General features: G+C 41.5%; 1 protein-coding gene across 3 annotated transcripts in view; it reads left to right on the top strand.

The window, feature by feature from the left end:
• Window positions 1–13755, top strand: part of TSNARE1 (t-SNARE domain containing 1) — a 501884-nt gene that overhangs the window by 223345 nt on the left and 264784 nt on the right. For all 3 annotated transcript variants that reach the window (XM_071553024.1, XM_071553027.1, XM_071553026.1), the window contains exons 6-8: window positions 3867–3957; window positions 7291–7365; window positions 9343–9399. In XM_071553024.1, coding sequence (XP_071409125.1) covers window positions 3867–3957; window positions 7291–7365; window positions 9343–9399 — 223 coding nt within the window. The remainder of the gene's footprint in view (window positions 1–3866; window positions 3958–7290; window positions 7366–9342; window positions 9400–13755) is intronic.

Consider the following 13755-nt stretch of genomic DNA (forward strand, 5'->3'; position numbering starts at 1 on the left):
GGACTTCTCTGCATCATCTTTGGGCATGGCCCTCTCCGCAGATCACAAAGGGCCTCCACTGGCTTTGCTCTGTAGTTAAGCACCTTGATGAGGTGGAGAAAGGGGAATAGGGTCCTCAAGGACTGAGTACTCATTGCTACTCCAGGGCTGTCCCTATGGCCACTGCATGGAGTTTTATTTACATGTATTTGCCGTTTGCTGGGACCTATCAGTTCCCACAGGCACCAGTCCTTCACAAAATCCATCTGCAAGACAGAAAGGTGTCTTGTGGTGTGAATAATTTCCCTATAAATATGATACACACTTATGTATTTATGACTCCAACAACAATGGCCTATATGTAAACACAGCTACTCAACCTACAGCTGCTTCACCCACAGATCTTGCAGCTCAGTGCTCTTTTCCACACACTGTAATTTTTACCTCTTTTTGGATAAGAGAACTGCAGTAAACATTTCAACAGTTGTGAAAAAGACAGTTTGAGTTATGCTGAGCTGCTTGGCTTAACTCTTGTCAAACCTACCTGACCATTCAGCCCTTGAATGCAAAAAACTACTCCTCTGCTATGCAGTTGCTCTGTGTCAGAGGGGATGCTGAATCTAGTGATGATTAAACCAGTACAGGAAAAGTATTTTTGATCTGTACCTGAAAAACTTATTATTGCTCTTCCATTTGGGATCAGATGAAAGTAAAATAAGCCGTATCTTGTATTATAAGTGGAAATGCCACTTCCTGCTGCAATGAGACAACAAAGCTCTTTGGGATTATTGTAAGCACCAGCAGGCACAGGGAAGCAGAGAGAATTCTTTCTCTTCTCTGTCTTTGCTGCTGCATTTGGGGTCTGTTTATTTTTTGTTGACTTGGTCGTTCATCAAGTGCCTCAAAGCAAAGAGTAGTTAAGCTCCTTCCTTCTGTCCCCACGGGGAGGGAGAGCAGCAATCGCTGCATCTGCCTCTTTGCAGTGCTCCTCTGCAAACTGGATAAATAAATGAGAGAGGATCGTTCAAGGAACAAACTGGGAGCAGCTGGGGATTATGGATTCAGCAGACTGTGCTCCTCTGGTGAGGAGAACAGTCACCACAGGCACCTCCTGGGCTGCAGTGGGGCTTCTCCTGTATTATTTAGCACATTGTCTTTGCAATCTCTATGTGTGCAGAAATCCTCAGCCAGAGATGTTCCTCCTCCTCAGAGATGCCCTTTCGGTTTTTACTCTTAGAGTTCTTGTTTTCAAACAGGTAAAGCTTTTACAACATTTATATTTTAGGTACTTGGTCACTCCACAGACTATTAACTTCCTGTTGTGTGGAGAACTCTTTTGAGAAGCAAATTTTATTCATCAGAGACACTCCCTTTAATTAACTTCCACATTTCCATGGGAAGAGGAATATAAAGACAGATAATAACACTAATAACCCTAATAATAGCAACAATAACAACATATCTTGTTACTATTACAAATTAAAATATCTTGTTACCATTACAAATTAAAATAGAATGCCACAGGGATTGGAGTTGCAAGGTTTGTTTTGTTTTTTGTTTGGGGGTTTTTATGAAGATTTTAATAGAATTTAATGTAAATTAAATAGAATCATTGTCTGATTCTTAGGCTTGTCTCTGAGGCTGAAGATTAAGAAGTTAATTGTGCTGACAACATAGTGGGATGTGCCAAAATCAAGCACCAGCTTGTTGGTTAAAGTGCATTTTGAATTAAGAGGGAGAAGGCAGAACCTTTAGTTTTTGTAGTCCTACTCCCAGTTAATTTGCAGCTGAGTAAAGTTCATGCATGGCATGGATTTGTTACATAAGAGATCTAACACAAAATTTACATTAGAATGCAAATGAAGGAGAGTTTATTTGACTTTAGAGCTTGGGAAGGATCAGATGCATGAGCCTAACAAGACATTTTACTTTGGGGATGGGGAATTATGGGTATACAAATCCCTGAGTTCTTCTTGGGAAGATAATTTAATGACCGGATGTCAGCCCCAGAATCTTGCCTTCTGTTAAGAGGAATTAGGTATGGAAATCTCAGTTTTGAGTCATCTACTGGTTGTGGAATTGGGTGCACTTCCTTGTAAGATTTACTTGATTAAAAGATTGGGGGTCAGGCTCTGTGCTCCTCAGTGCAAAGAGTGAGACAGAATTCAATTCCCAGCTCCCTGTCTTGCAGTGACAGTGTGGAATACCTGTCTCTGGTAGGTCTGACCTCTTCCATCTCCAATTAAAAGTGATGTAATTGCTCAGCTGGTGCAGTGAGTCCTGGGGTCATAAATAAATGAAATGCATTTTGATGAATGAGCACATAAAGGGTATTTAATTTAACTAAGCAGAAGTAAGAACAAGTTATTGGATCCAGTTTTGTCTTCATCTGGGATTATTTCTCTTTCTTGTGTGGTGCAAAAGGAGTCCATGCCTTCTGTGTGTGTGTCCAACCCTTAACATACATCTGAATGACTGTTCTGCAGCTAAAACATGTTATCTTCATGGTGGACTAAGCTTTCATTTGTAGGTACATTGCATTTAAGTGTAATTTTATTTACTGTGAGGGTGGTGAGGCCCTGGCACAGGTTACCCAGAGAAGCTGTGCCTGCCCCATCCCTGGAAGTGCTCAAGGCCAGGTTGGATGGAGGTCTGAGTGACCTGATCCAGTGGAAGATTTTCTATCCCTTGGAAGGGGATTGGAATGAGATGGTCTTTAAAGTCCCTTCCAACCCAGCCCATCCTATGATCCCAGACACCTTTCTCAACTGAGCTGTCTGCACAAAAACACTGAAGTGTGGGGAAAAACTGCCAAACTTTGTATTGAGATCTTGAGAGAGGTCTCGATCTATTTTCAGTCAGGGTTGGTTTTGGTGAAGACTGTCTGGGGACTGGCCTGCTCCTCAAAAGAGGTGCTGACAGAGTTGACATAAGTGTTGAAAGAGCTGGTGCCCATCAGTGCTGGACAGAGAAGTAGGGAGGTGCTGAAGAGGCAGGACAGGCCATGGGTCTTGAGGACAGAAGGGTCATAAATAGTCATCTTGATATTTTTTTAATCAAAGAACTTTCATTCACTCCAAATCCCACCAAATCTGGGAGAAAAAACGAAACAAAACGCTGACAAACAAGTCTTTTCAATACTATTGTGGCTCTTCTTTGTCCTCTAAGCGAGAATAAACAGCATTTTCTCCAGGTCTTTTTCAAGTTTTCTCAAGTTGTTGAATGAAACCTCATGGAAAACCACCTCCTTCTGACTTAAAAGATGTAAAATGTTTTGGGGTAGTTCAGAGGAAATGCCATGTTGATCTTATAAAGCTTGAGAACTACTGGGCTGAGCAAATAAATACCCTTGGGAAGAATTTATGTCTCTTCCCTATATTTTCTGTGGTCTCAAACAGCAAGGCCAGCAACCAGTTTTAAGAAGAAAAAATGGTACTGGAATTTAGGGTGTAAAGGAGAGGGACACCATGACTGGAAACGGGGTTGGGTTGGCCCCTGCCTTCCTGTTCCAGTGCTGTAAAGCAGCACTGCCCCTTCACTCTGCCAGTGCTTTCCTGGACATTCTTTGCTGTTATCATAGAGATGATCATTGTAAGCAGATCTGTCCTGCTCAATTCCAAAACTCACCCCCTGTTTCCACCTGTCACCTCCCTGACTCTGCAGGTCCCTTTGCTGACCACAGGAACAATGTTTTGGGCAGCTCCTTCCCAGGATTTCCTTCTGCCTTCCATTGCTGGTCAGGACCCAGGACTCGTGTAGCCCTCCTGTGCCTCTGTGTGCTGTGTGTTGTGTTGTCTCAATTGCTCTGCAGGTTGATAAATTTCTCTAAGTGTCTCATTATGCAATTAATTTCAATTGCAATTCCCATCATCTCTTCTCTTCTGCAGGCATGCAACCCAGCAGGAGACTAATAAAACCATCACGACCAGCACCAAAGCCATCAAGCAGCTGTCTGAGATTGTTAGAGGCTCATCCAGGGTATGTGTCAGTCAAGGTGATGCTGGGGGAGAGTGGTGGGTCTTATGGAAAGAGGAATGGCAAAAAAAAAAAAGAAGTGGTAGTGGGTGTTTTAAAGCTGTTAAGCCCCATATCTTGTTATAACTTCCTTTTCTGTCACAAAATAAATGTAGTTTTCACTTGTAAGTGACCCAGAGGAAAACAACTGCAGAAACGAATTCTTCTCCCAAAACTGGATTATAAGGAATTGGAAATCAAGAACTCAGCAACAAAGGCTTGGCCAGTTAACATGTATCTCAGGGTCTCACTCAGTTTGGGTGGAAATGCTACAGAAATCATCCAGCTCCTCCTAAGTCTGGCATTGGCTGAAGACTCAGTTGTGCAGTGGGTGCAGGTGGGTTTGGAATGGGGCTGAAGTGTCCAGAAAGGCCAAAGCCATGGAATACATCTGGATATGACATTCATTCAGGGCTGTATGCTGATAAACAGGCAGCTTTGGGGATAGATAAACACAGACTGTGGCCAGGTCAGAGCAGGACTTTGAATTACAGTTTACCCCACAAACCCCATCTGTTACATGGACAGACTGGGCTGTCCTCAGTAGGGTCACCTCCTATGAACAGCATTGCCACAAGGTGTCAGTGATCCCCATCCCCTGGTCCTCAGTGCAATGACTGGACAAACAGAAGGATTCTGACCTTCCTACAAAAACCTTACACTCCGTATAGTCCTGCTGAATTTGACCTGTGGTAAGAAATCCTGGGGAAGAACAGAAACACACTGTGAGACCAAACTCCAACTGGTGTGAAAGTTGAGGAGTTTGACCACATAACAGGTGATTCAGCAACTCAAATGGAAATAAGGACAATTCTATTTGATCCTGCCTAGCAGTTTTGTGTTGTCTTCTTGCTTCCAGCATCCATATGGTTTCCAAGTCAGGAACTTTCCTGACCTGATATTTTAGCCTCACTCACTTCCTGTGTTACTTCAGCTCTGTACTCACTGCCCTTGCCCACCACAAATAACACTGCTCTAAACACACATCTCATCTCTGTCCAAGCGGGTTTTACAGCCTGGATTTATGCCACTTGCCAACAGGCAGATGAGATAAGGATTTAAAAGTTGAATAACCTCAGGCTACCTTTGTAACATGGGGAGGACCCTGTGCCATCCAGCCCAGCTCAAAAAAATGAATGGTCAGCTCCAGAGGACAAGGAGGGAAACCTGGAATTGCTGTTTCTGTGCATAGACATCAAATTTATGGAGGCATCTACCTTAATACTAGGAGGGTTTTCAACCTGTTACCTTGGTTAGTGATGGACTACAAGGACTGAGTTTTTTTCCATTTTCTTGCATAATTCCATCTGAGCTTGATGCTGTCTTAGAAATATGGAGATCTGGGCTTGTTATGTGCTAATATCCTGACTCCGTTTTGTGACATAAATTGGGTCCAAAGGGCAATCAGGCAAGGTCACTTTAAACCCAATTATAGTGCCACACAAGTATGTCATTATTTGCCCTTGAAGCCTAAGAATTGTTCCCTGGGGACTCTCAGGAGAATAGTTTTTACTGTCATCGGGAGAAAAATTGCTAAATTAAAGGGTGAGTATTCAAGAGCTGAAGGAAATAGATACACAAACAATTTCAGTAATATAAGAAATAAACTTGCTGCTCTCTATTGCATCACATAATTTTTTTTTGCTCCCTCGTCAATTAATTTAACAGATTTAAGGGGTTTTTTAACTCTTTTTTTTTCTAACACTGTGCAGTTTAAGTAATTAAAGGTACAGATTTTGATATAAAGCCTGTAGCCTTCATCCCTTATATAGAATAAATAGTTCTGGTGGATATTGGCTGCTGGTCAGTAAGTCCCTCTTGGGAATCTGGGTAGCACTGCAAACTTTCCTCCCCTAAAATTACTCACAGCATGAAAAGCCTTCCATTAAATTAGAGCTTTATTAGTCCTCACCAGTCCATTTTTCTGTGACTTGCTTTGCATGCACATGCAGACAAAAATTATATTTTTTTCCCTTTCTTCCTTATTTCCCCCCAGTCCTGCACTGCCAAGGAGGTGCACTGTGGGAGTTTCCCAGACTTCCCATGAAGCTCCAAGTGCTGCTGGAGCTATTGGAGTCAGGATGCCCAACTGAGCAAACTGATAGTATTTCAGGAGCAGAGATGCTGCTGTAAGTGGTCAGTGTGATATAAGGCAGGAGAGTGATGTAAAATAGGACAGGGCTATTTTAAGCCTTCATTCCAGAATAACCTCCAGGGATGTAAATAGACAGGCATATCTGGAATTCCATTTTTTGGAAGGATGGATGCTGGAGCTCGAGATCAGCTCACCAGGGTGGCAATTTTATCTTATTGTGCATGGGTAACAAACATAAGGTTTATGGATCTTTATCTATAGAATGGGAATAATGATACTTGCCCTGCATTTAAAAATGGGTTTAAATCTTTAGATGAAGAACTGTGAGACTGGGATATTCTTCTGTATGTGGAAATAATGCCATGAAAATCCCATCCTTTATAAAATCTGCTGTTGTAGTCTTAAGCAGTTTCCTGAAATAGCTGAAATGGCTGTAAAATGAACATTTCTGCTCAGTAGTTTTAGTGCAGGATGGGTTTTGCTTGCTACTTGTATTTTAAGGTGATGTCCCACTTCTTTGCATTTCATTTCCCTCTGTAAAACCTCCATACCGGAACTCCTGGTGAAATCTGAGATCCAGGGGGTAGAATAATTCCAGGAGATTTTCCACTGCCTGACACTGTTTGGGTTGGGTCATTCCATCTGAGAGCAGGGCTTTAACTCATGTTGGATGGTTATGTCAGGCTGACTGGGGTCCTTCTTCCAACAGCAGTTTAGTTTAAAACATAGATTGGAATCTTGCTGGACCAAGCTCCAAACAGGAGGGTGGTGACATTTGGGTCTTTTGGAAAACATGAAGACAAGTTGGGTTCTGACAATCAGGTGCTGAGCCAGGCAGAAGGAATGCTGTTGTGGTTGATGGACCTCTCAATTCCAGTAAGTCTCCCATTGTCATCCAAATAAGGGACTTTTATAGGAAGATCCCTGTGGTTGTTTTATCCAGTGCTATCTTGAATATCCAAGGTGGCATTTTTAAGTGATTTGGCCGGAAAGATCAAAGAATCACATGCTCCCTTCCTAAAATAAAATGTTGTTGCATCCTGGCAGCCCCAGTGAGATTGAATTTTTTGGGGGTATTGCTTGTACCCACCTTCTTCATTTGGTGCCTTCCACCAGAACAATCTCCCATGGTTGCAGACAGACTCTGCTACTTGATTTATCTCTCCAGACCTGCTAACCAGCCTTCTCTTTTCCCCAAACAGCAAGAGAGGCTGCAGCTGGACAGGCTGAAGAACCAGCTGTCGGATGCCATCCAGAGATACGGAGCTGTGCAGAAGGTGAGGCTCTCTCTTGCTTCCACTCTTCCATCTGGGAGTTTGGGAATGTGTGAAGTGTGAGCCACCATGATTCCTGAGAGCCTTGACTTTGTCAGTCAACAAATCACAGAATCATAGAAATGTTAAGGTTGGAAAATACTTTTAAGGACATCAAATCCAGCCATCAACCCAGCACCATCTAAACCACATCCTTAGGGGCCATGTCCACATGTTTATTGAAGAACACTTCCAGGGATGGTATCTCAATCACTTCCCTGGGCAACCTGTTCCAAAGCTTTACAACCTTTTCACTGAGGAATTGTTTCCTAATATCCAACCTAAACCTCCCCTGGCATGACTAAAGGTCTTTTCTTCTCCTGCTGTATCTTGTTACATGGGGAAAGAAACCAATCCCCACCTGGCCACACCCTCCTTTCAGGGAGCTTTGGAGAGCAATAAGGTCCTCCCTGAGCCTCCTTTTCTCCAGACTAAACATCCCCTCAACTTCCTCATTAGACTTGTGTTCCAGACCCTTCCCCAGTTCTGTGGTCATTCTCTGGACACACTCCAGCACCTCAATGTCCTTCTTGTCATGGGGGACTCAAGACTGAATCCAGTGTTGAGTACAGGGGGATGTATCATTACACTGGAATATTCACACACATGGCACTGCAGAACAATTCAGCAGCAATGAAAAAGGAAAAAAAAGTGTGTTTTTTACCAGCTGTGTGTCTGGTAGGACCTTCAGAGATTCATCTGGCTTAGCCATGACGTTATTTTGGTGTGGAGCCGTTCCACAGTGCCCTTTTCACCTTTCCTGCTCACAGAACATGTGCAGGCAGCTTTGATAATTTAAATGTTGCCCCACCTTCTGGCTCTGCTGTGCTATGTGGCTTTGCCAGAGAGTTTCTGAGCACGTCTTGTGGTTTGGATCTGTCACCAAGATCAAGCTGTTTAATAAAACAAACAAAGCCTTAACTCCAGCTCCTTCATTTGCTTCTTGCTCAGGCTCTTTCCCCTGGGGAACCTCCACTGATGAGCAGATTTGCTTTGCTTTTAAACACTGTAGTAATGACTTAAATTTAGCATGCTCAAATGGCTTCTCTCCCCAACAGCAGCAAGTTGGAAGACATATCAGGATTAATCAAAACACAACCTGGACAAACTCTGGTTTGCTTTCTTATTTCACTTTAGTGGGTTTGACCCGTGCCTGCAACACATGGGAAGGATAAATTGCAACTGTAGAGGTGTAATGAAATTTGGCTGGCAACATGCACTTAATGATGTATCTCTATTAAAAACACTCTGTACTGATGGATTTCCCAAAACTTGCTGCCTATGCCTTAAAAATAAATTAATAGATGCACATAAAATTGCACTCCAACAGCACATGTATTGTGTAATAACACTGCATTATCTTTAGTGTTGTCTCATATTTTAAATTATTTCTCTGTCTTATTCAAGGAGTAGGAGTCTTTAAATGAAATTATTTCATCTGTTAAATGAGAAGTTGGAATGATTTGGGTACAGAGCTCCACCCCCATACACACACACACATCTTTTTAATGCCTCTTTTTTTCTAATGCTCATGAGCACAATCCATCAGAACTGTGCATAGAGGTTTGATTCCTTTTATTTTAAAACCTGTCATCGATTCAGAGGTGCCAAAATTAACCAGTGCAGTTGGTGAATGCCCAGTTGCGTCAGGAAACCAGTCTGAGTGGGAAATTGCTACTTATCCACGTCCTGGCTGTCAGCTCTTAAATGCCTAATTCAGTTTTGATAACCTTGTCATTCTGGAAGCTCTGAAGACTTTTAATGCCTACAAGCCCAAAGTTTTCAATGCTTCCTTTCTTTTTCTAAACAGTAAGAGCTTTTTCTATGTCCTTTTCTTTCTAAAGCAGAAGAAATAGATTTATGTGACTCGTTCCCTAAATATTTGGACTGTTTTCTCAGCCATTTTCCTTATCTCTTTTTTTTCTTTTTTCGTTTTAACAGAAAATAGCAGAGAAATCCAAAGCTTTGCTTCCTACTGGGCAGAGAAGCACCAAACAGGTACGTTCATGTGTCTTTGTGTTTGACAGTAAGTACAGTGCTAAAAAAAGGCTGTTTTCTAACCCCACTAGTGATGCTGAAGAGCTTGGTGCTCCTCCACTGCCTACACTGGAGCCAGTGAGGTGTTTTTCCAATAGATTTGTGTGACATCTTTGGAGGTGGAGGATACAGGACTCAGGAAGAAAGACTTATATAAGACCTGATTAATTATTCTCTGTGGTTTTTTATTCCTGTTCTCATTTTTCCATTCTTGATGGAGGTTTTTCTACTCTGAATTTTATCAAAAAGCAGTCCTGTAGCCTCTTTCACTGGAAACTGAGCTTGTAGGCTACATGAATCACATTCCAAGGGCAATTTCATAGCAGGAATTGAGAGGAGTTTTTATCAAACCCGTCCCCAATTTTAAGAGAGGTCATGTATTCTGTTTTGTTTGCCTGAACTGTGGTTAGGTATTATATACATGTGCAAATAGAGCCTTTTTATTCTCTTCTTGCCCATATTAGGAACTTAATGAATAAATAATATATATAAATAATGAATAAATCCTATATGTAATCAGAATCTATACATATGTGTACTAATTTTTGTATCCATATACATACATGCTTTGATTACTCCTTATTTGTTACATATGTTTATTTTCATATGTGTATGTATTTATAGATTTGTGTATGTATATATAAAATATAATTAAAAGCATGTGTGCCTGTGAACACATGCAGATTATTAAGAGTGTAGAGATATGTATGTGTAAATATATATGTAAATATATGCATATCTGTGTAGTCTTTCACAAATAGGAATGCAAAATACTATATATATATATATATATATATAATATGTGTGTGTGTGTGTATAAGAAATCTCCACAGATTCCAAGAGAGGTGTGATGTCAGATCAGTTGGTTGCAGTGAGAATCCAACAGGGATTAGGTTGGTTTCTTGAACCCTACACATTAAAAACTTGGAGGTATTTATAACTGATCTCATGCCACTAAAAAGCAGAATTCTGTGCCTAATTTCAGTGATTATTTCTGACATTCTTAATACTCTTTTAAGGCACAGCCAGTAAATTTCTGCTTTGCTATTGAATTTTCATCCCTGCCTTGTTCCACCTGCTTTTCTATATCCCTCTTCATGTATATAAGAAATAGTTTTAACATCACTGCTTCTCTGTAAAGAAGGGGTAATGATGCCACCAAAGATGCCACCATTAGGGCAAGTCAATGGACCAAAACTTTAATACTAACTAGATTTCAAGCAATTACAATTCTGCCTTGGAACTTGGTGCTGCTTAGGTGGTTTTAGGTGTCAGTGAAATGAAACTAAGGCACCAAAGGACTGATGAATTTCTTTATCCTGACTGGGGGTTCCCACCACCACCTTTGCAGAGACTCTGCACACCTGTTACTTTTCAGCTGTGAGTTTATAAAAATTATACAGCTTATTTTTGTCCACCAGCTGCTGCTCTGTGATGAACATGGTCACAAGTATCATATCCTTTAGCTGTGGTCAAACCCAAAGTACATTAAATATTTTTGGGAGTTGATGGTTGAGCTCAGAGACAAAGGGGGTCACTTTGTGCAAACTGGCTGTGATTTGTTTTTATGTTGTATTGCTCCAATTCTTGGGCTTTTAACCAACTTTCTTAGACTGCTGTTGGTGGAGTGGATTGCAGAGGAGGGAAAGGCTCTGATCTTGCCTGGACAACCACGTGGTTTCATGGCCATGGCTATTCCATAGGATTTGGAACCCTGCTCATTAGCAGTGCAAATAGGATGGAGTGCTAATTAGTGCACCTGGAGCAAGCCTGGATGAAATCAGCTTTTTGAGAGATAGTGAAAATGGTTGATGACTCTAAGAATAACCTTCTCTAGAGGTGAACAGAGTTTTAATAGGGGGGGAAATTCTCAAATCTTGAGGCAAGTAATGCTGGAGTTGGAAGAAAAGGGAGGCTGGAGAAAGAACAGCACAGACAAACCCCTTTACATTAAACCAGCAGTAACAATCTGGTGTGGGACAGGCAGCAGCAGCAGAGATTGTGTCACTTGCTGGGGTTTTGGTGGGATATGAAAAAGGAGGTTGCAGTATGTCCTTGCTGAGATGGTTGTGACTCAGAAATAGGCTTGATCACACCCAAGATCATGCAGTTTCATGCAGTGACACTTGCTTGGACTGGAGACACAAGACTCTTCCTTTAAACTGCTTGAAAAGGATGAAAATTAATTCACATCTGCTTCAGCTTCCCTATATGTTTGCAGCTTCACGTCTTCTCCACTTCCTCCTTCGAGCACGAAAAAGAGAGACATTAAAAGCACCAAACCTGCTAAAGGCAATGCAGTGGTGGGGTTGGGTTTTACTTATTTTTTTTTTCCAGCTGCAGATTGGCGAGGACATGGGAAATTATAGTTCCCACAGGAACTGTATCCTGACCACTCTGTGCATATATTAGGGCAGTAATGCAAAATTCTACATGTGTTCAGGGGCCCTGATTTATGGGCCCTGTGAAACCACACAGTGACTGGTGCAGATCCAGTCTTGATTCAAACATTGCATGCCTGCAGGGCTTTGTTCTACTTTAGTTATACTTTAATTTATTGCAGCAAATTGTAAGAGGTCTGAAGAATGCTTGTTTTTCTAGATGCATGTCCCTGTAGTCTCTCTTTTCCATTGGTGAGTGGGAAAGATGAGATGTTTGGTAACACAAATCCTAATCATTTCTCTTTAGGGAGTAATTGATTCCCTAGACCCACATAACAGGTAAAAATTGCCAAGTGAAGCTTTGGGAAAATTAGTTTCCTGCCCATTGTGGTTTGCTGTAAGTACTCTTTAATTGAGTTTATTTGTTTATAAAAGCAAAATAAGAGCATTGATCCAAAATTCCTTGAAGCCTGAAGTTATATAAATTCTTAATCAAATATGTGTTTGTAGGAATGTGTTTGTGTATAGACAAATCGATGAAGTTCTGTAGGTGCATATATTGAAAGACACAACTTTTTACTACACTAAATGATCATTGTTGAACGTGCCTTTTGGCAGCTATTAAAAAAAAACCAAACCAAACAACAACTTTACTTTCCCTTGAATCTGTGAAAATAATTTTAAATATTCACCCACTGGCCAAAATGAGACCTCAGAAGGCTCATTAAAGGAGTGCACAGGGGAATCCTGACAAGGAGTTTTCAATTTAGGGGAACTGCTGGTGCAGCAAACAGAAGAGACTGTTTGGTGCTGTGGCCACCTCTGACTCCTGACTGTGTGTGGAGCAGATGAGCTGCAAGTGCCACTTGTCCCCCTGAACACACCATGGTGTTCCTCCTTCCAGCCAGAGTGCACTGCAGGAGAGGGAATATTTCAGGGGTCCCCTGGAGTCTGGAATGGGGTGGTCAAGGGGAGGAGAGGCTGGACAGCCAAGCAGACACGTCCTCTTGGGTGAAATCCACCCCACAGTGCAACAATTGGATATAATGTAATATAATATGGTAATGGTCTAATAGCACAGAATAGATTATCCATAATATTAAAAAATATATGATAGCCTGTAGAAAATCCACAGCAAAAGCCAATAATTTCCCTGAGTACAGGAGATGAAAAGAATCCTTCTTTTAAATTCTTACTTTAATTTTTTATAATTATTGTGCATCTGACATCATCTGCTCTTGATAGGAAGAACCTGTTGTGCCCATGGTTGAATCAGTGCCAGTGACATTAAACCCAGGAGAAGACACGGCTGACAAGCTACTAAGGATTTGTCTCTGGCAGTTCCTTGCAGGAATGGCCAAGTTTCTTCATCCTTAAGGTATCTGTGACCTGTCTTTGGGCCACCTCCATCTTTCCTGGATCCTCACTGGCCACACTGAGCCATCTGGCTTAGTCATCTGAGCAGCCTGGTCTGGTGCAAAGTGTCCCTGCCCATGGCAAGGGACTGGAATGAGATGATCTTTCAGATCCCTTGCAACCCAAACCATTCTGTGATTCCATAAAATTCTATCTTTTCAGCTCATGGAGGAGGAAAATGGGCTTTCTCACCATGTAGATTTTGTGGATGGTTCCCCCAGGGGAGTGGGAGAAGGGGAAGCACAGCCCTGTTTTAGCGGAGGAATAAGTTCTAAAATAAAAACCACATCAAAAATCTGAACAGACTTTTTTTTTTTTAAGGAAACTTTCCTAGCAATATTTAGAAATTAAAATTATAGTAATTGTCATAGTGTAATGGCATCTCTCTTCATTTCCTGCTGCTCATGGGGAGAGGGAAGGATAATTACTGCTCTGGAACATGACAGTTGCCATAAAGATGCCTTTGATTTTATTCCATAACCCTACTTGACCCATCTCTCAAAGGTCAGTAAATTATGTT

This window comes from Pithys albifrons, chromosome 4 (genome assembly GCF_047495875.1).
Source record: "Pithys albifrons albifrons isolate INPA30051 chromosome 4, PitAlb_v1, whole genome shotgun sequence".
Lineage (NCBI taxonomy): Eukaryota > Metazoa > Chordata > Aves > Passeriformes > Thamnophilidae > Pithys > Pithys albifrons.